At 38.3% G+C, this 27,570-nt stretch overlaps 1 protein-coding gene across 1 annotated transcript in view; it reads right to left on the bottom strand.

Moving 5' to 3' along the window:
• Positions 1–26,729, bottom strand: part of LIX1 (limb and CNS expressed 1) — a gene marked incomplete at both ends in the record, with an annotated part of 47,251 nt that extends 20,522 nt beyond the window's left edge. The window contains 2 exons of the mRNA XM_082650606.1: positions 7,355–7,518; positions 26,648–26,729. Coding sequence (XP_082506732.1) covers positions 7,355–7,518; positions 26,648–26,729 — 246 coding nt within the window. The remainder of the gene's footprint in view (positions 1–7,354; positions 7,519–26,647) is intronic.
• Between the last annotated feature and the right edge of the window lie 841 nt (positions 26,730–27,570).

Here is a 27,570-nt window from a genome sequence, read left to right on the forward strand (position 1 = left end):
AAAACCATGTTGTTTTGCTCCTTGAGGTTTTTTTCTTTTCCCTTTTTTCTTTTCTTCTTATTCTTTTTTCAACTTAAGGTGAAGACAAGATGAATTGATCAGGGCTCAAAGTTTTGGTTTATTTTTATAGTTGCTTTGATGTAAAAGGACTTGGCTCTGCACGGAGAGGGATGGGGGGGTAGGGTGGGGAAACTTTCTTCCTCATTCAGCAGCTTGTGAGACAGTGAGCATCTTCCTAAAGTTTATCAGCTGAGGCTGGGGGACTCCCCTGGAGATTGTCCCAAGTCTATTTACCAGGGAGACTTTTCCTAAGCATTCCTTTCACTATATGCTGCTGTTCTATTTGAAACAACAATATGTGAATATCTCTATTCACTTTGCTTGATTAAAAAAAAGTAAAGTTAGCAAAGTGTTCTGGAGAATAACTAGGTCTCATTAAAACAATATGCACTTCCAGTTTCACGGGCAAGCCATGAAAGCCTGATCATTAGCTGACATATGACTTTCAAATGGGAAGGGGTTATAACTAACCTTCCTATCTTTGAGTCTCATTAGTTGCAAAACAGGATGCTTTCCTGTGGAGATTTCTACCAGGAAATACCTCCTTTAGAAGTTAAGTTACATTGCATAGCATGTTGTGCATCTGCATCAAGGTATACAACTCTAGAGACAGAGAAGAGGTCATGGTTGATTTCAAACAGTAATAGTTGGCATTAAAACAGCATTAGTGCAAGGCAGTAGTCTCAATTTTACGGCAGGAACTAAATCTCTCTTTGGAGCATGGAATGTTAAGGCTAGACCTTATTTAATAATCGGTAAAAAAGAGAGCATTACAATTCCATTTAGCCAAGTCTATGAATTAATCAAATTTTCTCTTAGTCCTTCTCTCTCGGGAAAAACTTAATTTTATAAACTTACTCTATTGTGATTTAAATATACTTTTAATTCCCTGGACTTTGAGAAGAAGAATCATGCAATGCATGAAAGTATAAAACATGTGTTTTATATCTGATAATAAAGGTGAAGTGTGCTTACTGCCTTAAAAGTGACTAAAACAAAACCCCTATCCTTTTAGGTAGTATGTACCTTGGAAAAGTAGTTTTTCCAGGTGTCTTCACAGGCAAAGGCTTTGGTTTGAAAACCAAGTGGCATAAAAATGGAAGGCCTTTCAGAGACAGAGCTTTGGAAGAAACTCATCTGCTCTGAGTGTTCCCTCTCATACCTCCCAACTGTGTGACCCTGTTACACAATGCCAAATACTGGTTGGAAATGAAAAAAAAAAAAAAAAATCAACAGCTTGCCTCTGGAAATATTAAACATCTCAATTTCACACAGCACCTGGCATGATACAAACAGCCTAAGTACCTGACCCCAGTGTTTACCACCTGTTTTTCTGTAAAGCAATTTTAACAATAACAAAATACGTGAAAAAAAGTATGACATCTCATTGAATGAGTGTTCTGCACTTCAAATAAATCGAGCTATCACATCAATGTTTTAGCCAGGTGATACATTTTTTATTCAGTCATAACTTTTGCACATAATCACATGTAGTACTACACTCAAAGAAGTTTTACTTTTTATTCCAAATAAGAGTAAAATACATTAATCCAAATCATTCTAGCAGACTATATGGAAGACAACATCAGTGGCTTGAAAACAAAACTTGAATCACAGATCTTTTAATCAAAATATAAAATAAGAGAAAATACTCAATTAAGTTCCCCCTTTTGGATTTGGAAACAAAAACAGCTGCTGAAACAATGAGTGGCTTTCCTTCTGAGTTCATCAAGAGGGGAGCCAAACGTTGATCTGATGGCCCTTGTGTTGCCCTTATTGTAAAAAATGGAAATTACTGCAAGTTTTCATGGTCATGATATGGGGCTAGGGAAGGATTAACTGCCTAGACAAAAATGGCATAGAGAAAATACACCCAAGATGCATGAATTTCTACTTAATGCCTTAGAAGATAGTTTCTTTTATAAAAGACACAATAAGCACTAATGTGTTTCAGTATAACTTTCTAAAAGACAAATAATTTTATAACAGTAGATCATTTTATTTATCGTTTAGAAATTCAAAAGTGAATCATATTTTCACTTCTCTTTTTCTATACTGAAGTAGTTTGTGAAGGCACAGTTAAAAGGCAGGGTTATGGCTGCTTTCTTTCCCTCTGGCTCTCTGTTTTTTTTGGGTTGTGGCGTCAAAGCTAACTGAAAATTCTTTAATTAGTCTTCTTGGACACAAGCCTCCCATTTACTTCAGTGGGAGGTTTCTTTGCATAAAACCAGTGGTTTGTGTCCACCAGAGCCTTTTGACTGCTTTCCTTTGATTAATCAGAAAACTAAAGCTCAGTCTGAGTACCACTTTTCTAAAGAATGAATGAGCATAATCTCTTACAGCTTTCATGAACCAGAAGGATTAATCTGGCAGTCCAGTCCCATACTCCACTTCAAGTATTTTCAATTACTTGGCACCGTTGGAGGTGACGTCCACGGCTCAGTAAGAAGGCTACTGCTGGCATAATGGTTTCTCCATGTCCCAGCACATGGTCTTGGCATTAATAATCCATCATGAAATGATTTGCAATGCACAAGGGTGACATTTGATTACGTGAAAGGCATTGCAGGAATGAGCATGTAGGTTCTTAAGGCCAACTGCTGGCAAAAATATGATAAAATGTTATATGGTAAAAATAACATTTAGACGGTTTAGTTGAAACCACTGAAGACAGTTTCTGAACTGACCATGAAAAGTGTAAGGACATTGCTTTAGGAGAAATATTCTTTCTTTTTTTTTTCCTTCCTTTCTCAAATCACATTTTGGGGAGCCAAATAGGTTAAGATTTGGCAGCCAATCACCCAAAGACATTTTCAAAACATATTTGATTCAGGAAATTCTGGATCTTTTAAAGCAAGGATGTTAACAATCCTCCTGAGAACCTTAAAATATGATGATTCAAACATAAGGAAAAGGAAACCCTGAAATGATCAGAGAAATCACCAAGAGGCTTACCTGCTGAAGAGTTCAGCTTTTTAAATTTTGTTTTCTATTTTTTAGAGACTATAAGGAGGATGGTAAATTTACTACATACGGGATGTCTTATCATTTGGAGTAGAAATTTATGAGACAATAGGGAAATTCATAATTCTCAAGGAAGCAAAAACAAAAACATTAGAATTTCTTAGACTCATATCCTCTAGATCTATTTACTGATCTGTCAAAAGCATTATATTCTAAGTACATTATAATGAATGTAGTTATTACATATGAACAAACATAATGCATGGGTGTGTATGGCCAAATGTTGGTTATTCGAGATCATGGGTATAGGGTGGAGGGAAAGTTATTTTGCATAAACGAAATTCAGAGAGAATTAGAAGGTTTTTTTAAATCAATAGTTTCAAATTAATCCACTTTCAAAACTTTAATCACAGATATGAACATAATAATATCAGCTGATTTTAATGTTACTGATTTTTCCTTCCTAGCCCACCATCTTGCAGAGTGAGGTGAAATACCTTAGTTGATATATTATGTTGTATGTAATAGTATATATTGTTTTGTATATCTGTCAATAGTGATTATATATTTTTTAAAAAGGACATATATAAACTTCATTGATTCTTCGGATTTGTTATTCATCATTTAGCTATTCATTCAACAACATTTATTAGGCACTTACTATATGCAAAGCCCAGTACTTGGCATCTTAGGGATATAAGGATACAGACTCTGTCCCTGAGGCCCTTACATTTTATTATAGGGACAGAACATGCACATAAGTAGCTGTAGCATAAGGTAAAAAACATTAAATACTAGAAGAGAAGCAGAGATAACTAACTGCACTGGAAAATCAGAAGAGGTAAAGATTTTTAGTGGGGAGCTTCAGGGAAAATTCATGGAAAATGTGATATCTAAGTGAAGTCCTGGAATATAGTCAGGGTTTAGACATGAAGAGAAGGTGGCAACAGCACTTCATGAGTCAGTCATAGTATGAGTGTGGAGTGGCTGGAAGAGGTCAAGGCCTGGATGAGGGACAGTCAGGCTGAAGCACTGAGTGTCAGAAAAGAATTCAGGAGCTAAAGCTGGGAAAGTTGGGGCTAGTTGTAAAGTCTTTATTGCCAGAATAAGGAATTCAAACTTTAATAAGAAGGTAAAATAGTAGGGAGCCATTGGAGCCATTTTTTTTCTTTTTTACTTTTTATTTTGAAATAACTTTAGACTTATAGAAGAATTGCAAAGATAACAGAGTTCCCAGAAAAAAGTCAATATTATGTAAGTTTTAATGCTTTTTTAATAGTTCATGTAGTATTTTTATATCACACTCCTATGATTACATCCCCTTTCTCATGCTGAGAGTAGTGTATGTTTTTTATTCTTTTTTCTTACTCACAAATGTCTTTCTTGTTTATCTTTTCAAATATATAGTTTTTCATTTTTTTGACCAGGTTTGCCAGTTTTTGCCCAATTTCATATCAGCTCCCCCATAGCTATCCTACATGTAAATCAAATCTACCTTAAAACAAAACAAAGCAAAACCCAAAAAAACAGTGAGATCAATGCACAGAAGTCCCTTGATCCATCTTTTAAACAGAATGCTGTCCCTTAGTCTCATACAGCCACAGAGCTGTGTGACTTTTTGTCATGATCCTGCTTGGAATACGGTGGGCCATTTCAATATGAAAATTTGTGCTTTCCTTTAACTCAAAGAAAATTGCTTCTGTTACTTATTTCTTCCCCTTATTTCCTTTGTCTCTTTCTAGAACTCTTATTAGATTAATGTTTACCTCCAGGATTTATTCCCATGTCTCCTGTCCTCTTTTTCCATCTCTTTGTCTTTTTGCTCTAAGTTCTAGAAAATTTACTATTCATGTTTTACTTTGTTATCCTTTACTAATTTGGCTGTGATCTATGTCTATTCATCTGTTTACTCATTTTTTATTTGTTCTAATTATTGTTCTAATTTGGCAATCACACTTTAAATTTCCTGTTCCCTGCTTGCTTCTTTTTTCTTAGCTGTTTTAGGGATACTTATCTTTCCACAATTTTCTGAAGATAATTATTGTAATACTCTTTTACATACTCTGCTGCTTAAAATATTTCTGTTCTTTTGTTTGCTTGCCTTGGCCTTTTTAAAATTTTTTTCTTTTGGATTTCTTCACATGTTTGGTGATCTTTAGTCCATTGACATTCATGGACAAAAAAAAAAACCAGATTCATTTAGGTGGCTGGCAAAACCTTGCTCTGTGGCTGAGCAGCTCTGTTTTCCTAGGAGGCCTCCCCTGAATGGGAAGTCTGATGGGAGCTCTATGAGTAGGCAGACTTCACCTTGAATGCTCGATGATGGACCTGCAGACTCATGGGGATTAGGGAATCCTTTGCTCATTTGCTGCCTTTCCTCCCCCTCCCTTGCTCCCCATCCATGTCTAAGTGTCTAGGGTTCCATCAAGTTCTGTTCTAAGGCTTCTAGAGCCATTTTCAAATCATCCTCATCAGGCAGTTCACTTTCATTAGTCAGAGGTAAAAATCCACTGTTGACCACTGCTCAGGGTAGAAGGCAAGACCTCACTGGCTGGCGGTGTCAGAAGTTTTGAAAGCAGTTCTTTAAAATTACCCCAGGCTACTGTCAGAGTAAGCTTTCTGAAACACATTTGAATATATCATGCTCCTGCTCAGAATCTTTCAGGGATTTTGATTTTATATAGAATAAAACCTGTTCTTCTTTGCAAAGAACACCCCTTATAGTTTGATATGAGTGTCTACCATCATCGCCTACTGTTTCCCTGTCACAGACACACTTAGGATCCCCAAATTCTGAAAGTTCTTGTGGTTTTCTCTTGTTCCATGCCTCTGTACACACTGTTCCCTATGCTGAGAATGTTATCTCTTCTTTACTGATTGGCAAAGACACCCTCAATTGTACATCTCAGTGTGTGATTGCTTCCCATGAATTCTTTTCTGACTTCCCTAGGCAGACATAGGTTTGTGGGTCTATTTATTAAACTATATCTTCCCCTTACTCCACAAAGGATTTGAAATAATATAAAACAGATACATGGTAACAGGACGAAATAAATGAGTGAGGCACACAAAGGATTTGAAATAATATAAAACAGATACATGGTAACAGGACGAAATAAATGAGTGAGGCACACTAAGTTCAAAGGGAGAGTAAAGTTAGAAATATAAATAATATCAAGTATGAGGTTAGTCCTAAAAATTACACGACAGTAAGTTTTATAGACATACTACAAAGAGATACACTGAAATTTTGCCTCTGGGCTTCCTAGTTGTCCAAGCTAAGAGGGAAAGTTGAGCGCTTCTGAGTTTCACATTGTCCATAAACTATAAATGAAGGATTTTTGCCAGTTATTGAAAATTAAGAGAGAGTTTACTGCACTAAAGGGGTACTTATAAAGGTGACTGGTAAATTGAGAAGCTCCAACTTTTGTGCTTTCATTGACCCTCTAATATTACTATGTAATTACTATAATTTTGTACATTTCTTTCCTTAAGGTATGGACCATATCCTCATTACTTGATCCAGTGCTTGATATTTCCTAGTCACTCAATAAGTATTTGTTACGCACACAATCAGATACTGATTGTTAATGCAGACAAATGTTTTTGTGTGAACAGGTGTACAACTAGAAATATATCATCTTTTACACCCATCATAAACATAACAAAGAATTAACCAACTGGAAGAGTCTTTATACTAATTATCAAAATAATACTTGGAATAACTGCTATATATCAGATAAACACATTGCATGTATATTTCATATGATTCTCAACCTACCCTGTGGGTATTATTCCCCATCTCAAAATCAGGGAAATCAGTAAGTTAAATAAATTTCCCAAGGGTCTACAATTATTCAGAGGCAGAACTTGGGATTGGCATAGGTGCCTGAACCCAGCCCTGTGACCCTCAACCTTTGCTATAGGTTCATGCTTTCGTGTGTAGTAGATTGATTAGTATTTGATTACAAATTTCATAAACGTGAAGACTTTCTACTGATGGAAGGGCCCTGATGGAAGGACTTTGCCCAAGTTCCTTTGTTCTTTAAGATTTATTCTAAAATATTTGAGGGAAAAGGCAGCAGCAGTTAGGCAAATAAAATACTATAAAATTCATTTTCCAAGAAATATCAGGGGACAACACCCTAATAAAAAATACTTCCCATTAAAAAAAATGGGAACATCTGACCAATTTTTCTGTTACATAATGGAATGTGGCACAACTTTTTTCATTAGATCCAAGAAAACTTACAATGTACCATTTTATCAAAGGGCTTACTCTGTTTTAACTCAATCAGCTTTCACTGATCAATTTATGGTTGCTTCTTACCTGAAAGTTGCCAAAACAGCTTCCCCCTGGGAGGGTCACATAACTCACAAAGGGTGGTCCAGGAGACGGCAGCGACTCGTAGACCACCACACCTTCACTTGGGAACGCAGCCCTCTGTTGCTGCTTGCTTTCCCAAAATTCCTGTAACATTGACACAACATTCACTGAAAAAGACAAGAAATATAATCAGTTATTAAGGATGGACATACCCTAGCAAAAACAACATTTTATTTGCGGGTTGGATTGTGTAACAAGGCACTTCCAGTTTAAGCAGAAGGGAGTATGTGTATGTTTGGGTGGGGTGGGGGTGTGGGGTGCTTTCAGTTGTGAAAGAAACAAATACTATTTAACACAAATGTGTTTATTTTTTCATGAGTATGGCTCAAGTGGTTTGGCACCCTAATTCTAACAGCATTGCAGTATATTAAATTTACAAATTAGTTTTTGATAACAAATTTAAAAATCTCACTCTTCCTTCTTTGAAAATTTTCCTTAATAAACTTTGTCCAGATCTATGGTTATCCATGACTCCCACTCCTGTTTCTCATAGATTCTTGGACCTGCAAAGTGAAAGCTAAATTCAAAGGTAAAAGTATGAGCAGTGTAATTTTTTTTTAATTTATTTATTTTATTTGTTTTATTTTTGGCTGCATTGGGTCTTCGTTGCCGCGCGTGGGCTTTCTCTAGTTGCAGCGAGCAGGGGCTACTCTTTGTTGCAGTGCAGGGGCTTCTCATTGCGGTGACTACTCTTGTTGCAGAGCGCAGGCTCTACGTGTGCAGGCTTCAGTAGTTGTGGCACGTGGGCTCAGTAGTTGTGGCTCATGGGCTCTAGAGTGCAGGCTCAGCAGTTGTGGCGCACGGGCTTAGTTGCTCCGCGGCATGTGGGATCTTCCCGCACCAGGGCTGGAACCCGTGTCTCCTGCATGCAGACGGATTCTTAACTACTACGCCACCAGGGAAGCCCCAAGCAATGTAATTTTAATTGGAACTCACCTATTATAAGATTTAAGAGGAGAAAGGCAGAAAGAAGAAAATTCTTTCATGCTCCTTTCCACCCTAATCCAAAGGAGAATGAAAGCAATTGTGTAATAAGCAGGAGGCTGGGGAAAAAAAACCATAAGTGAAACTAATAACATGGAAACCTTGTTAAGGACCACGTCTGTTAGATGACTTCAGAAAACGTAGTAATGGCTACAGCCATGTGTTTTAGATTAAATGACCTATGATAGCCTGTAGAAGTTCCAGATCAAATTAGGTTGGTTTGTTTATCCTGTACTGCAAATTGAATTGTGGAAATTAACAAGGATAATAGAATTGTAGAGGCAAAAGAGACCTTTCAGGTCATGCAGGCAAAGCTCCGCTTGATGCAGGAATTCCTTGCACAATACCACTGACAGCTGCCCATTTGGCCTGATTCTGGACACACGGAAGGACCGGGTAATTGGCACATCTTGATGTAGCCCATTTCAAATGCTAATGGTTTTAACTATAAGAAGGTCATTTTGGGGAGTGTGTGGAAATCTGCTTTCCTATAAGGTTCATGCAAGTGGGCTATTTCTCATTTCTGGGACTTCATAGAGGTTAATCCCCGTATTCATAAGAGAACCCATGACATAATTGAAGGTGGTATAGGACATCTGTTGTTTTTGCCTCCCTGGCATTTGTTGTCCCTCTTTGCAGGAATAGCACGAAAGTTTTCCTTAAAGAACCACCTTTCCTTTAACCAAGTCTTCTCCAGGGTTGAGGATTGGGGATTAGACCAAAGTCAAGTCATTTAGAGTCAATGAGTCCAGGACTTTTGTTGGAAATGTCAGAAGACTGGATTCTCCTTTTTCACTAGAGTTGCTGGGGTTATAGGAGAGAAGTATGGTGCTGCCCAGGCAAGGGAGACTCATGGCTGAAAAGAAAGCCAACATAGAGCAGGGTAGAACCAAGAGACAGAGAAAGAAAGACTAAGTTCTGATGTCATAGCTTAAGCTCCTGAACCAACACATCTGCTTTTACCTTAAACCGTTTTGAATTGGCATCTCACACTTGCGTATAAAAGTGTACTAAAATAGACCACTCTCAGGTTTCCTCAGGTTCTAGATTGAATAGCTTTTCTTCTTTCAAACTTTCTTTTTGTAATATGGTGTCTATATGCCCTTTGACATTCTCCTGATATATTTCTGAATACATGTGCTTCAAAATGCTGGGTTTTGTTATTTTGCAGGGAATCAGGAGAGTCACAGAGTTTGACTTGGAGGCAAAAACATTGCACAACCACTTTCTAAGCTGTTGACCAGAGCACCTGGCTCTTTCACTTCATTCCTAGGTCACCCATCAGCTTCCAGTTTTACAAGGTGTAGTTCAGGAAAATTTGCAAGACACCCAGGGAACTGGATGCCTGTGTATATTTAAGAACTGTAGTTTTTAGTATTTAAGATGTGTTTTGGGAAAGAAACTGGAAAATATAAGACTATCAGAGGGGATAATTGAATTAACCAATAAAATACATGCTAAGTGGTCAAGGTGAGCTTGGTAATTACAGACATTTTTCATTCATTCAAAAACATTTGAAGTAATATTTTCCACCAGTTGATGTAACCCAAAATAGAATTAGAACTTTTATTTCCTAAACTGTATTTCTGCTCCCCAACTTCCTCTCTCTCCCATGTCCAGGAAAACAAGTATTTTGTGAGTGGGCTGATTTGTGTTTCAATTTGCCCGTGACCTACAGAATTTAGCAGAGATGTCTTGAAGATTGAAGCCTAAAACCGAAGTCAGTGGTCTGTTGCCCTGATAGTCAACAAGGGCCATTAACCGGCTATTTTAAGTTGGTTCATTGTTGAATGATGTTCAGCTGAAAAGTGGAGTAAGGAGCTGAAGATTCATGCTCTTCTAGGTAAAATGAACACAAGAATTTTGGCACGTAAAACTGTGTGGATTAAAGAGTTCAAAGGTGGGTACTAAGTAAAATTTCTGCATGAATAAATGTAGCAGTTTTCAAATTTTTTATTCTGCAACCTTGGAAGATTTCTTTGATGGTCTTACGTATGTCATCACCTCTAAAGAGTGCAACATATGTACATGCACACACACAATCCATCTTTCTATCTCTATCTCCTCGTGTCGACTGGAAAACCAGATGAATGGAGTGCAGAGGGAAGAAGGCCAGCATGCTGTTTTGAATTTCAAAGATCAGTATATCTGAAGATGCTCTATTTATGAAACACATGCTCCTTTATTTTTTTGAAGTAGCAACAACAAGGTTCATGGACAATGTCAAAGAAAAGGCAAGCAAAGGGTCAAGTACTGCTGAAGAAAACCACCCAAATTTGAGGAAAGGCCTCACAACACAGTTTAGTCGCCAGCTGCAGTTGCACCTTCAGTGCCCAGCCAATGATCCTGCCTTTCACGTTACAAACTTAAGCCACCAAGCGTGTGACATCCCTCCCTACATCTAGTGACCCATCTGCACAAGTGCCCAGCTCTACCTTATTTCCTTCAGTCTCAAATGAAGTTGTGTTGCTTCTTCTAGGCATTGTTCTATTAGTAATTCTCTTGGCTTCCTATTTTTAAATGTGTTCTCTTTACTCACTCCTCAGCGGCCATAAGTATGCTCAAGACAACAAATGAATGAATAAATGAATGAATCAATGAATCAATTAAAAGAAACACTTAACCTCGGGAATATTCTGTTTTCTTTTTTTGGCCATGCCATGTGGCATGCAGGATCTTAGTTCCCTGACCAGGGATGGAACCCATGCCCCCTGAGTTGGAAGCGCAGAGTCTTAACCACGGGACGCCCAGGGAAGTCCCCCTGCCATTCATTTTTAACCCACCAACAATCTGGCTTTCCTCTACATTATGCTACTGAAACTACTTGGCAAATATCACTAATTCTAACTTTCAGTCCTTATTTACTTGACCTCTAACTGCATTTGACACAGCCGATCAATTTCTTCTAAAAACTCTCATCTCCCTAAGCTTTTCTGACAGTATTCTCCCTGATTCTTCTTCTGTATTTCTATCATTTCTTCTGTCTATTTTATGGGTTTCTCTTCCTCTGCTCACCCCTCATGTTGATTTGCACAAGAGCCTTATCATTGTCTTTTCTTGCTTCTCTCTCTACTGCTCTTGAATGACGGAACCTATTTCCATGAATCCATCTACCATAATATATGCCAATAGTTCCCAAAACATTCTCTTGTAAATCCAACTTTGTTCACAGATACTTCCATTTGGATGTCACAGAAATTCAACATATTCCCAGACTCAACCCATTTTCTTTTCCGTAAACTCTTTTCCCAAATTATTTAGAAAGTGATATAATCATATACCCAGTCACGTAAATCAGAAACCTGACAGGAACTTTAAACTTAATTTCCTCTCTCCAGATCTAATAAATGCCCAGATTTTGTCAGTTCCGTATCCTGATGTCTCTGATAGTCATCACTTCCTCTCAGTTAATATTGCCACTGCTGCATTGGTTCATATCTAACCAGATATACCACAGTACCCACTTGACTCCAATCACCCTCCCATCCAACCCATCCTCAACTGTTTCCAGGTAATCTTTCTGAATCTTATGGTTAATTAAATCACTCACATCTTAAAATCTTTCTGTGGGTCCTTCATTACCTACAGAACAAATAACTTCTTGGCAAGTCATAGAAGACCCTATGTCTTGATACTCTTTCTCATTCCAAACTTCCTCAAGTCACCTTCCAGGCCCCTCAGGCTCTCATGCTCCCAGGCCTACTGAACCAGAATCTACATTTTAAACAAGATTCTCAGGCAATCTGATGCACACTAAAGCTTGAGAAGTCCTGAGTAGGATAGGACGAAGTTGCTATTCTCATCTCTCTTATCATGTGCCTATTATATGCCAGGCACTAGGCATTTTCTCATTTAATTCTTACAAAAGGTATTATCCACAACATAGAGATAAGAAATAAAAGATGCTCAGGATACAATCACACAGCTACTAAGTCTTAGCCTTGGGATTTTTAACCTAGTTTGGTCTGGGTGTATAGTCTAGCTCTTTGCTCATCCTGAGCCACTCCTAATTATAATGGAATTTAAGTTGTTTTCATGCATGTCTACATCTATTAGAAGCATTTTAGAAGAAGAATAAAGGTTAACTGAATATTTGAATGTCATGAAAGGTATGGAAGATGTGTTGCCTTTGTGAGGCTGTTGGTAGGAAAGGTGTAGGAGGCTCTGCACAAGAATTACTTCACCTACCATTTTCTATGGGCCATTTTTCTGATACTTGTTTTTGGCAGTCAAACAAAGCAAAGGGTTAATATCTGTATTTTTTTCATACAAGTGATATGACACTTTCTAGCTTGGAACTGTCACAGTGAATGAGCAGTCTGTGTCATGTGAACAGGTATCCTGATTAATCTTCAGCTAACACTTTGCTCCGGTTTAAAACAATGTTGTAAATACCCACCAGCTGTGGGCTTCAGAGGGGGGTTGTGATTAGGCCTCCCATTCCAGTCCCTTCTTTCAAGGAATAATGGCTAAAGGAGAGACCACAAGAGGAACAAGAGGAAATGACAAAAGACCGAGGAGGGCTTTGGAACAGGCTTCCTTTGAAGAGGGGCATGAACAAAAGTCAAGGTCAAGTTTCTCTGTCTGACTGTGCCTTCCACCTCAGGATCAGGAAGCTATCGTCTGGAATACATCGTTTGTGGCTACGCATTATTTCTCCCAAAGTTTAGTGAAATTCTTTCTAAAGAGTTTCTACTTTGTCTGAATGGACACTAAAGGAAAAGGGCTTTATCCACAGCCATGACAAGATAAATTGGTCATCCATAGTGAATCTGGACACCAGACAGGAGAGAGGTAGTGAATCCTCAGCTGGAGACCCAGAGAATGCAGATGAATAACAACTTGGCTGATGCTGGAGCCAAGCTGAGCAACTCTTTGACTTCAGGGTTTAATACTACAGGTCATCTATTGGTCTTGCCTTTGTCAAGGTAACTGATGTTTAACTGGTAAAATTACTATAAAGAAATAGAATGTCCAACAAACACAGGAAAGAATGCTCAACATCACTAATCATTAGAGAAATGCAACTCAAAACTACAATGAGGTATCACCTCACACCAGTCAGAATGGCCATCATCAAAAAATCTACAAACAATAAATGCTGGAGAGGGTGTGGAGAAAAGGGAACCCTCTTACACTGTTGGTGGGAATGTAAATTAATACAGTTACTATGGAGAACAGTATGGAGGTTCCTTAAAAACCTAAAAATAGAACTACCATACGACCCAGCAATCCCACTACTGGGCATATAGCCTGAGAAAACCATAATTCAAAAAGAGTCATGTACCACAATGTTCACTGCAGCTCTATTTACAATAGCCAGGACATGGAAGCAACCTAAGTGTCCATCGACAGATGAATGGATAAAGAAGATGTGGCACATATATACGATGGAATATTACTCGGCCATAAAAAGAAACGAAATTGAGTTATTTGTAGTGAGGTAGACGACTTAGAGTCTGTCATACAGAGTGAAGTAAGTCAGAAAGAGAAAAACAAATACCGTATGCTAACACAAATATATGGAATCTAAAAAAAAAAAAAAAAGGTTCTGAAGAACCTAGGGGCTGGACAGGAATAAAGACGCAGACGTAGAGAATGGACTTGAGGACATGGGTGGGGGAGGGGTAGGCTGGGATGAAGTGAGAGAGTGGCATGGACTTATATATACTACCAAATGTAAAATAATTAGCTAGTGGGAAGCAGCTGCATAGCACAGGGAGATCAGCTCAGTGCTTTGTGACCACCTAGAGGGGTGGGATACGGAGGGTGGGAGGGAGACACAAGAGGGAGGAGATATGGGGGTATATGTATAGCTGATTCACTTTGCTATAAAGCAGAAATTAACACACCACTGTAAAGCAGTTACACTCCAATAAAGATGTTTAAAAAAAAAAAAAGAAAGAAATAGAATGTCAAATGGCTGAGGCTGGGGGTATGGGAGGAAGTGGAAGGAGAGAGAATTGTTGGGGAGATCCTAGGAACAACAGCATGAAATCCAGTTCCTTTTTGTGATTTCTATCAGTTCATAACATCTGAGAGTAAAGAAAGCAATTTAACCTCTGAATTGACTTTGCACATCAAACTTCTTAATGAATTCCATTGCTCCAAATTGTTTTCTCAGACACATGTAATAGACCCTGTTATGGACTAAACATCTGTGTCTCTCACAAATTCATATGTTGAAGCCCTAACCCCTAATATGATGGTATTAGAAAGTGGGGACTTAGGGAGATAGTCAGGTTTAGATGAGATTATGAGGTAGAGCCCCATGATGGGATTGGTGTCCTTATAAGAACAGAGATACCACAGCTTCCTCTCTCTCTCTTGTGAGGAGGCAGCCATTTGCAAACCAGGAAGAGGGCTCTCTCCAAAGTATTGAGTGTGCCAGCAATTTGATCTTGGAGTTTCCAGCCACCAGACATGTGAGAAATAAATTTCTGTTGTTTAGGCTACCCAGTCTATGGTATTTTGTTACAGCAGCCCAAGCTGACTGAGACAAATCTCTTCAGCAATTTTGAAAATTTTCACATCAACAAGACGACAATTTGCTATGCAGTTTATAGACATTAGTGTGGATACTTTTTTCATCACTGTGTTTTAAAATCTGAATAGGACAGTTTTCAGAGTGGTAACTAGATCCCCAAGCAAGTCTTTCATAAATGAGGTTTTCATTTTCTCCTTCCTCAAGCTTTCTCTCTGATTATAAAGTTCAGCATCAAACTTCACAGAAGGCAGTTTACCAATGAAGACATCCGACAATGTGGAACACTTTGACCATCCAACCTTTGACCCTTTCTAGCAGAAATTCTCAATCAGCTTCAGCAAATGCAGTGTCTTTACTTGTCCTGGAACATATACTGCATATTTTTTCCCTGTGTTTTGGTTCAAGTTCTCCTTCCTATCCTGAGTATTGTTTCTGCCCCTCCCTTCTATCCATCCAATTTATTCTCATAGTTCAGAGGAAAGGCCACGTCCTCCATCACACCTTGCCCACTGGTTCTAGCCCGTATGAATGTACTTTTCTGTGCTCTTATTCCATTAGTGGCCCTATGTCTTAGCACTTAATGTCCTATAAGCCATGTAATAAAATAGATGTGGTGCTCCAGGCTAAATTTATCAAGTCAGACTTGGCTGGACTTACTTCTGGCCAGAGGAATGAAATGCCTTGTGATAACAATTCATCTTATAGAGTACAGTATTATGTTATTTGCCTCACAGCTGACTGATTCTAGAGGGCAGGGACTCTAGTTCATTCCCCTCTGTAGCCTCCTTGGTATCTAGCACAGGGCTATTCATCTAGAAGCAGTTGTTGAATTCATTTGAAATCTAAGAAAACTACATATCTGTACTGTGCAACTGAATGAACATACAGAAGATAGGTGAAGGTACTACGATTCATGGAGAGATCAAGACTTCCTTCTAGATAGGAGGTTTCTTATATGAACCACCATGGTACCCACACAGCATGGATGTGGTGGTGGCAGCCATGGCTCAGATGGAGATGGCTGAGGAGGTGCAGAAAGATGAAGCCTGGGCAGAGTAAACATGTGATTGCTAGCTGCTTGCCAGCTGGGGCTTTACCTTCATGATAACTAGGACTTAGGGAAATCCTGAACAGGAATGGTAAGTACTTTTGTCTCAGAGTGTCAATTCTAATCCATTTATGTTGACTGCCTGGAGCACTGTGTTGAAAAGGATTTGAAAGTAGTCTCTGAGATCAGGAATTGTGTAACAGAACACCACAATTAACCAGCAATGAGGCACTGGTGTATCTGGTAACCCTGTCTTTGATGGTATAGAGTAAAAAAAAAAAAAACAACAAAGCAGTCAAAATAGGCCTCTGTTCATAAAGGCTTACAATATGATTGCAGAAATAATGAATTCATAATATAATTTGTTAACAAAATACTAGACTGCTACATTGTAGAACAGAAATGATTTTAAGGTAATATTTAAAACTTTAAAATTTATGGCACAATAATTAAACAGATTCAAGGGGAAAAGTAGATAAATGTGAACTGAAAAGGTCAGAAAAAAAACAAGCGTAGGGGGACTTCCCTGGTGGTGCAGTGGTTAATAATCCGCCTGCCAATGCAGGGGACATGGGTTCGATCCCTGGTCCAAGAAGATCTCACATGCCGCAGAGGAACTAAGCCCGTGCGCCACAGCTACTGAGCCTGCACTCCAGAGCCTGCAAGCCACAACTACTGAACCTGTGCCACAACTACTGAAGCCTGTGCACCCTAGAGCCGGCACACTGCAACTACTGAGCCCACGAGCCACAACTACTGAAGCCCGCGTGCCTAGAATCTGTGCTCCGCAACAAGAGGAGCCACCGCAATGAGGGGAGCTCATGCACCACAAGGAAGAGTAGCCCCCACTCACCGCAACTAGAAAAAGCCCGCGCGCAACAACGAAGACCCAACGCAGCCAAAAACACATAAATAAATTAATTAAAGAATAAAAATATGCATAGGAGGAGGGCCTAATCTGAGCCACCTCAGAAAAATGAGATTTACACTGGGATGGGGGAAGGGATAGAAACTGTGCTCTCAAAGGAGTGAGAGTGGCATTTGACAAAAAGAGTAAGAAAAACAGTAATGCCTCAGCTGTGGAATTATGTGTGGGAGCAATAGGGAAGGGTGCCATTAGGAAGGGGGTACAATTTGATAAGAGACAGGGTAAGGGGAGTTTGTTTCTTTTAATAATTGGAAATTGATCCTATTGTTCTGGTGCCTCAGCTTTACCCAAGTGGGAGAGAAAGGCAGGAACACAGAGTTCCTTGTCCTTTGTCTTTGCCTGAGGTGATGAGCTGTCTGTAGTGGCTCCATTCATGAAGAACAAGGGCACAAATACTTGGAGAGAATGTGCAGTTGCTCTTATGCATCTGGGTGAGCCCAGGAAGAATGTCTCTCTGGGAGGAGCTTGGGCAGAAAATCTCTATGAGGAGTGAGTAGGAGATGCAGCAAGCAAGAGAATGCTCCTTTTGTAGTCTGGAAGGAGTATGAAGCCACTCAGAGGGCCTTTATCCTAAAAACTCAGAGCTTGTCATTTTCATAGATTGGACACGATGAAGATGCTAATAGGGACACATGATATATGTTTTCATATGGGAACTCTGAGATGGAGAGGATGTAAATGCCCCATGGATTATAGGGGCTTTGGTTTGAACACAATAAAACGTGTACTGCATCTTCTATCTCCACATTTTATCAACAGGCAGCAGTTTCCTTACGTAGTTAAAAGCATGGACTCTGAAGCCAGAACGCCTGGGTTTGAATCCTGTCTTTACCGCTGTAAGAAACCTACCTAGTGCTCCTGTTCTATCTGTAAAATATAGTACTTACATTACAGGGTTGCTGTAAAGCTTAAAATGGAAAATGCTCAGAATAGAGCTTCACACATAGTAAGCACTAGAGTGTTAGCTATTATTTGTGGTTAGAGAAGGTGAAGGAAGAAAGGAAAAGGCATGATTATATGCTTGCATGTTGCATCTTTGAGACTGACTGTTCTTGTATTGGAAACCACGTCATTAAACATTCTAAAAATATTCTCAAATCTGAAAATTCCTAATTGGACACATTGTGCTTTTTAATTTATTTCCAAAATATGTGAAGAGTTCAGAGATGGAAAAAAGAAAGCTCTTTTAATATCATTCACTCTTAAAGTCAAAGCTTCATAATGGACAGAAAATAAATAGATGAAATGCTACATGTCTCAAAATCTGGAGACATGGATGTCTGTCCCAATTTTTCACTTTCTAATAAATGCTAATGGCAATAGAACTGCTCTTAGCAAAAACTACAGAGAGGGGCTAACTCTTATTTGAAATCAATGTTAATGACTGATTGTGCTTCAGGAAAGTAGAAACATTATAGTTCATTGCCCAGTTCAATTACCTAATACCAGGTAAGTCCTGCCGGGAAGACAGTCATTGTCAGTAATAAGGGGTCTTAAAAGTATGTTATGAATGTTATGTTATGAATCTATCAGAAAAAAAGAAGCAATTTCTTTATGCCTTACATGAGAAAAAAATTCTAGCTGGGCAAAATTTCCCTTGCCAAAAACAATTAAAGACAAACTGGAAAGGCTACCATTTAAGGATAAACCATTAAGAGGCTTTCAAGATGCTAAACATATTTTCAAATCGATTCTCTGCCTCAAAACAGATGGATTTTTTTGTTATGCAATATTTTAATATAATCTTTTAATTACCCTTAGCAGGTGATATTTTAAAATAAAGTTAATTAGTATTTTCTATTCTAGCAATTCAATCATGTACAACTTGTTTTTGTCAATGTGATTCCCTAGATTTGTTGAGGAGAAACAGGAAAAGGACCCCCAGATAATTTAAGGAGCCAGCTCAAGGCATGATGCCAATTTACCATTCACGCAAAATGGGGTACCTGTGGGTCTTGTGCTTGGCTTGGCTAACTCCAGGACACTGACCAACAGAGCCAGCTGTCTAAACATTTATAACCATCCTCAGGCTTTGACAAGTTTTGACCAGGCTAATGGAATCTTGCTGACACAGCTTGTGTGTCATGTACAATATGTAGGAATCTTGGGCCCCTTCTTCTTTTCTGTAGATACTCTTTCAAAGGTAGCCACAGCCACACAACAGAGCTGAGACAGCTAAGAGTCTTGCTTTGTTCCCAGCATTATTTTCTTTTAGTAACGCTCCAGAGTCAATGCCTAGCTCCTTCAGCAGCTGGGAAGCTGGTTGTGTTTCTTTTGTTTGTTTTTTCTTTTCTTCTGGTCTGGTCCCCATTCTCTACCCTGAACACTTTCTCTGAGGGAATTAAGATTCTTTGGGTTGTTTTTTTTTTTTTTTTACAAAATTAACCTCTTGGGAGATTCTCTATAATATGCAAAAAAGTACATCGTTCGTTTTGGTTTAATTTTCACCTTTAGAATTTTAAATTGCTGAACTATAAGTCATTTGGGGAGAAATTTAAATAACACTTTAAAAAATATATCTTTGGAAAAAAAATATCTTTGGATGTACAAGGTAATTTTTTAAGAAGGCAGAGGGGAGAGAATATCAAGGAACAAGAGGGAATCACAAAGACATTAAAATAAAAGGTCATTAAATATATCACAATTGAACAGCAGCAGCAGTAGCAGGCCTGAGCTCCCAAATGTGCTTTATCTGTGCACCATGGTTCAAATGATGTCATCCAATCACAAAAGCTACATAGACTAAAAACCTCATGTAATCCACTTAACCAATTAGGAAGTATATATTGATATCCTTCCCATGTGCCATTGGGCACTGACACTGCACTATATTTCAGAGACTTTGTAGGACTGTTGACTTTAGATAACCAAGGATCCAAGATAACAAAAAACAAAGAAAAAAATCAAACACTGTTACTTTGCTGACCAGTTCTGTTTAGTTAGAATGGTCAAATCTGTGCAAATGTGGCTTTAGGCATGTAACATACCTTCCCCGGGTAGAGTCATTATAAGAAAGCTCTCCATGACCCTGCCACAGCTATCCAACTAGGGTTTATGTACAAGGCACGGACAGAGTTTGGCCCTAAAGAGCTTGGTGCACACAGAGTTGTGTGACCCAGAGTTGAGGGTAGACCCTGAGGATGAATATAAGGACTGGCAATCTGAGTCACTGCCAGTGTGGTATATGGGATAATTTGGGCTGCTCTACCAAGGCCAACCTGAGGCAGTGTTCTGGGGAAGTTGCCTGAGGTGGCTGTGTTTATTTTCACAGCCCATCCTTCTTCCATGCTGCCTCCTGTTTCATGGGGCTGTCAGCTTAACCCTGCATGCAGTTAGGCTGTGATTAAGGTGTCAATGGATGATGGTTTAGAAAGTCCCAGTACCATTTATTTCATCATATTTCACTTGACAATGGGAAAAATCTTCCCCCTTTTTGTGAGGGAGAAAATAAACAAATCAGCCACCAGAAAAGTCTGTTGTGCACCTGCTAGGTGCCTGGCCTTGTGGGAGACACCTTGGGGGTTACATAGAAGTGCAAGGTATGGCTTTGCCCTCCTGGGACTTCCAACTTAGGTGTGGACAAAAACATGCCAGCAAAACTATAACTCATAGTACAGAGGCACATGAGAAAAATGTAAACTACACTATACAGCCCATAAGTGTGAAAGGGGTGGTGACTAGATGATGGGTTCCCACAACTGCATTAATGGGATGAGATCAAAATAGGGACCAACTGATTATCATCCTAGTAGGAAAAAAAAAAAAAGCAACACCATAATTCAAACAGTATTCTAAGGACAGCAGAGAGAGAATGTAGAAAACTACAGGGAGTGTAATAATTGCCTATTTTGTCATTATTAAACTTTCAGTAGGATTCTTTTTTCTTTCCTTTTTCTTTTAAAATAGGATTTTTAAAACTGCCTTGACAGACTAAACTTATATGAGCATTTGAACATGGAAGAAAAGAAATAAGAGCCTTTAGGGTTAAAACACCAATATGAAATGTATTAAATAAAGAAGATTCTTTTATGAAAGGCTTCTAAAGTTGTCTTACATTTCTTAAATCAATCTGTAGCACATAATCAGTAAAACCGTATCATTTAAACAGAAAAATCATAACTTAGAAACTCACCCTTGTGCAGCTGTATCCTATTATGGGCTGTAACTTAACACATGAGTTTCAGAAGTTGTTAAAGTTGAGTTCAGGCTAACAAATCTTAACTGTTAAAAAAAAAAGCCTATGGTGAGATGAGACAGCAGACCATGAAGAGGCACCAGATTTGATCACAGGATGGGTGTCACTCATATTTTATTTTGATTTGTTATTTATATATTAAGAAATCTTATTTATATATTAAGAAATAAATGTATTAAGACAGATATGGCCATTAAGTGATCAAGAAGCCACTTCTTTTTTTCCATTTTGAAAAATTTTCCTCTGGCACTTATTTATATATTATATATATATTTATATATATTTATATATTAAGAAATAAATGTATTAAGACAGATATGGCCATTAAGTGATCAAGAAGCCACTTCTTTTTTTCCATTTTGAAAAATTTTCCTCTGGCACTAAGACTTTCAGTATTTAAACTCTGCCAAATGTATCTTTACTGAAAAAAGGAGAACAGTGCTTATGCCACAGATAGCTGAAATGAAATCTGCATTTTTCTTTTAGTATAAATTCAAATAAAAATAGTTGTGTCCTGTAATAGATAAAGTAAAACTAGCTTTTGAGTAGGCTTTTTCAGTAGAATGGACATCCACAGTTTAGATGCTAAAATTATCAGAGTTCAAATTATTGTAATTAAGATGCCATCATTAATCCAAAATGAGCTAGCAAGCAGTGGAGTTTTTTGTTTTTTGGGTTTTTTTATAACAATACTTCACTTTAAAAAATAAATTTATTTATTTATTTTTGGCTGCATTGGGTCTTTCATTGCTGCACACGGGCTTTCTCTAGTTGCGGAGAGCGGGGGCTACTCTTCCTTGTGGTGCGTGGGCTTCATCATTGCTGTGGCTTCTCGTTGTGGAGCACGGACTCTAGGCGCGCGGGCTTCAGTAGTTGTGGCACATGGGCTCAGTAGTTGTGGCACATGGGCTTAGTTGCTCTGTGGCATGTGGGATCTTCCCGGACCAGGGATCGGATCCATGTCCCCACCATTGGCAGGTGGATTCTTAATCACTGCACCATCAGGGAAGTCCCTGTTTTTTGTTTTTTAACCATGCTCTTTCCAGCACACTTTCTGTGGTGGAATGCAATGCAATACGTGTAGGAATTTTATTGCACAAGTGCCTTCATCCCTCACATCCTACTCCATTCCTTTATGTGAAATGCAAAAACCATAAATGTATCATCAAATTTATAGATTTTAGAAAACTACTCTAAAAAGCATGGGATGGGGAAAATACTTGACTCCTGAGAATTTTTCCTCTCTTGCATTCCATACAGCCAGATTCATGATTACTGAGATGTTTTTAATAGCTCTATAGTATGGTCCAATTTTTCCAAAGGGTAAAAATGTACTTTTTGAAGTATTCACCTAACTGGTATAAATACAACCTTTCATGCAGAAAATGTCTCCTCAAATGGGAGAGTTAATGCACTTCAAATATGTGAGAAATTTTTCTTCTAATTGTGCAATGTTTAGTTAAATGTTCCACCGTATTTTTTCATTATAAAATTTTGGGAAACAGTGAAATCTAACACTTCACTTTATAAATCAGTGCTAGAAACCAACATGTTCTCATGGCTTTAATGACAGCTAAGATAGTTTTTAACTATCTGAAAAGTTTGCCTTGATTTTGGCCTTTATTTAGTGAAAGTGGTTTCTCCCTATAGGCATGTATTGCATCTTGCCTGAATGGGCAAAAGGATTTTGACTGTGAAAAATCTGCAATTCTCTCCAGCTTAGTATCAGGAAGTATACTTGTAGCAGATGTCAATATAATCTTTTCCCCAATACAACATGAGGCCATACACTTCCAGAACTAATCTACGATCACTGCTAACTCTAATGGACCCCTGCTGCTTACACTTGAGCGTGACTCCACCTGCCTTCTCAGCCTTGTCTCCACCTCCCCTGATGCATTGTTCCTGTATTGCCTGATCTGCCTTTGGACAAACTGTTCTCTCTCCTCAAAAATGCCCTTCCCTTATTACTCTCCTGTTACACTCCTGTTCAGATATGCCTATTTAATGAGCTCTCTCCATACACCCAGAAGAGTCCATTTCAGTTCCACCTCTGTTTTCCTAACAGATACTGCCATGACAGCACAAATGACATGGTAATGTAACACCTCTGAGAGGCAATGTCTTGCAGTGGCTAAAGGTGAGAGGTTGGAAGATAGAATTTGAATCCTGGCTCTGTCATTTTATTAGGTGTGGCCTTGGGCAAGTCACCTTAACCTCCACAAGCCTCAGTTCTCTCACCTATAAATCAATAGTACCTATGTTATTGGCTTGCTGTGAAGAGTAAACCTTCTTAGCATAGTGCCTTAATCACATGATGAGGACTGACATCTTAGCATTACTATTAATGCATGAAGAAGGATCCGAAGATGGCAGATAAGCATATTATGCTCTTGTAATTTGAAGGGTTAACGCTCAGAGTAGGATCTGAAAGTGCAGACATCTTGAAATCATGGGGCGGTGATTTCCTTTGGGAAAGCATGTGAGAAATTGTTAAACAGGGGCAAACAGATAGTAAGCTCACACACAAACTCTCAAAAGAGCTGACAAGGGCTGCTTTCAGGATAGCTCATCTTTGATTGTGACACATGACACATGAAAAGAAACTGGATGTTGCACAAAGCCAAGAATGAAGGGCAACATGGATATATGCCTTAATTTCTCTACAAAGAGATTCTGTCTGGTGGTAGAGACTCCCAGAGATACCTGTTACAAAATGGAGACATTTAGGTAGTGAAGAACAGTCCAGTGTCAGCTTAGATGAGCAAATTACAAACTGAGAGCCCACCTCGTTTAAAATTTCTTTCCGTTATTTTTCATTTGAAACGCAAAATAGAGAAAAAGGGAAAAAATGTCATGAAATTTATTTCCTTTCAGGAAAGAAAATAAAAAACAAATTACAACTTTTGCCAGATGAACACCTGTCTAAAACAAATGAGAGGTTTAATACATTACAAAATGCCACTTGGAGGGCCTCCTTGGCTGAGAAAAACATTCATATTTTATTTCCTTAAATGAATGTAACTATCCCCATGTGCATCGGTCTCAGACCAGAAAACTCTCTGGGTACTTTTCCTGACCAACTTGAAGAGAAAATTCAATTTACTATTGCTTGTTTTTAAACAAATCAAAAGCCAAGGGAGGGCAACAAATTAATCAAATGATCATTTACATTCCTTGTATTATATGTTTCTGAAGAATAAAGAGAAAAAAACTGCCTTTGCATCATTGAAGAGAAATTTAGAAAAACACTTTTAGAATATTATTATTATTTTTTTATGCTCCTTTGTTCAACTGTGCACGGTTTTAAGCATTGTTGAATTGACTTTTCATCTTGTAGGAAAGCAAGGTAGCAATTTTTCTTAAGGAATTGACAGTGATGTGTTCAAGTGCTTAGCTCTTTCCTTCTGGCAAAAAGAGACGGGCCTGGGGTGGGGGAAAAGGAGCCAAGAGTGACTAGGAGGAAGGGAGGCTGCTTAGAACCTGCTATTCAAGGTTGATAGCAGCTTTTTACAGGCTGTGTAAAGCAGGATTGTGGTGGCAGCAACTTATGGGTGTGCCAAAGAAAATGAGTCCATGTGCTAAACCCTGGCACATGCATGGTAGGTTGCTGAGGCAGGGCATAGGCCCTAGGCAGACTTGTGATGTCTGCCCCAGAAAGTAAGTGAAACTGTTCCCATTTATTCCATGAGGATGGTGAGTGGTTGGATGTTTGGATATCATAAAAACCCCTGGCACAGAAATCTGCCATTTTGGCTTACTTTCATTTAGTCATTTTTCAGATTAGAAACACCTGAAGGGAGAGGCTCAGAAGTTAAAATTCACACCTATTAAGCCATGCAAGCAGTTGCAGAGTGGCAGCCCATTCTAGGGTAAGCAGGCAATGCTATCTGATGAAATTTAAGTTCTATATTAAGGAATGAAGTATATAAAACAGGACACTTTTTTGCTTTTCCATATAAAAGAGTTCCCACAAAGGCCTGGATGATGGAACCTAACGTATGTTTTATTTTAATCCTTTTCTGTTTTATTCTCTCTGGTAAACTAAACAATTGCTGGGATTTATTTCAGCTCAAAAAGTGGGCCATATAATTTCAGATTAAATTTCTTAAATTCACAATGAACTCAGTGAAAAATTTCACCTCTATTTCCTTTTATTGTTTCTACTATCCAAACCCTTACCACATGATCCCTGGTCCTCTACAGTTCATCCAAAGTCTTAGGCAGGTCAAGATCCTTTTTACCCTTCACTAGTGAATGCAGTGCTATTGTAGGAGAGAGGCATTCTTTCCTCCCCTTTTCACTTAAAAAAACATGCCAAACCTGAATAGACTCCAGGCTAGTCTGGGGGAGGGAGTGATTTTTATTAGTTCTAACATAGCTATTGACACATGCTTGAAGACAATATTTAAAAGAAAGCAAGAAACTAAGAAAGCAAGAGAAAGAGTAAAAGGAGTAAGAAAGCAAAATAAAGAAAGGAAGAGAAAAAAGGAAGAAAGAAAAAAGAAAGAAAGAGCAGGCTTTCACTTTATGCCTTAGTGGGCAAATGGGTTACAATTTAATTTCTAAGAAGAACATTTTATAGAATAAAATTGCCTAACATTTCTTTCTCTTCATCACACATATGAGAAATATAAAATAAAAGGACATCTGGAAACGAACATTATTCAGCAATCAGAAAGCAAAAATACAAACCATTGATGTTTTGATGGAGACAGACATACGAGATTCACAAAGAAGAAAGCTGTAACTTATTGAAGTAAAAAAAAAAAATCCATATGCATTTTACCTTTTGGGCAGTTCCATAGCAAAGTTCTGTTTCAGAAGCCCTTTGTAATATGAAACCCACTGTAGATAAGATACAAGGTGAAGATAGTCTGTTTTGCAGCAGCAGGAAATCAAATTGGTTCCAGAAACAAAGTTACATGATAAATGGTCTAATAGTATTGCTAGAATTGGAAATCTTGATTGAATTATTTTTCATAACCATTAAAAAAAGATTTTGAAATAACTTTGCCATAGCTGTTTAGATTTTTTTGGGGGGGAAGGGGAGGGCGTTGTTGCAGAAGTGGGAAGACATCTCATTTTACTGGCCTTTTAAACTAAAGTGTTATAATTTGTTATCAAAATTTAAGAGCTCAGTGATGATTTATTAATTTGTTTGCAACAAAAAATTTCAAACACAATACTTTTTAAACATAACTCATATATGGTATGGAGGATTAAACAGGTTAAAAAAGAGATATAATTTATTATCATTTTCAAGTTATTTTTAGTTTTAATTCTAGTACCAATCAGTCTTATTTATTTAAAAATCATCTGGAAAAGTTCATTAAGTCTTAGGCGAATCTTAGATTTTAAGACAGACTTCTAAACGGTTAACAAGATGTATCACTGACAAAATATCCCAGCGACTGATACCCGTAGGTGAAATGAAATTATTCTGTCTGAAGTCAGGAACAAGTTAAATACCACTTAGACCACAGCACACGACTACAGAGATTTAGGAGAAAACATACTTAAATAGGATGTGACTAGACATTTAGGACTATTTTCTAAAAAAGTCAAAAAACGTTTTTCCCTTCAGTACTTACAGTCTTTGAAGACTAGAGCCGGGTCTCTGTGAGGCAAGACTTGGGCAATGATGTGTCTCAAGGATTCCAAGGTTCTGTCCATCTTGGGTCTGCCTGTGCGAGCCTGCTGCACAGTGTCCTCATGCCTGAATTCTTGCAGTCCTGGTCTGAATTTGTGCAGCTCATTGATGCACAGGATTACCAAAGAATCTCTTTTAACATCTGCCAATCAGACATTTCCCAGAATCTAAAGACCCCTCAGGGGGCCCTCCTCCCAGGCTCACTTATCTTTGTTGTATGCTGAGCTAATTAGCTCAAAAGGCTGGCTGACAGGCGGGTTCCCATTGCTTCCTTCTGTTAAACACACCCACCTACAGGCTAGATGGGGAAGCTCACTAACCATGGGAACAGCTTTCCTCTCCAACCAGATTTTGCCTGAATGGTGTGCAGCTTTCTGACTTACATATTTCTTTTGGTCACTCATCTTCTAATGTGCTGACTTCAGGAATATAGAAGCAAGAAGGTTATTTCTCAAGAAAGTTTCCTTAGTAGCAAAGGAGTTTCCAGCTCAGGACTTCCAGCTCAGAATCAGTATAATCTAAATTCTTCTCTGTAAAGAAGTGCTGTAAAGATTGTGGATGTAGCCAGGCACCAGATCATGTATTGTATCTGAATCCAGGAACATCTCTTTGGGAGCCAAGTGTTTAATTTTTTCACCCACCCAAATTATAGTCACTTTTGATGGGCAGTGGCAAATAAAATCTCATAGTCTGTGTTTTGACTTGCTTGGGAACATTTGTTTCCTTCTTTATCCTTCGAGGCAAATCATTCCCAAGATTGACTTTAATGAATTCTGATATCATTCACTTCCTTTCATTTCCTTTCAGGATAACTTTTTATATTAAAAATTTCAGGAGAAGTAAAAATATATTTTTCAAAGAATA

This window comes from Grampus griseus (genome assembly GCF_964374135.1).
Source record: "Grampus griseus genome assembly, chromosome: 3".
Classification (NCBI taxonomy): domain Eukaryota; kingdom Metazoa; phylum Chordata; class Mammalia; order Artiodactyla; family Delphinidae; genus Grampus; species Grampus griseus.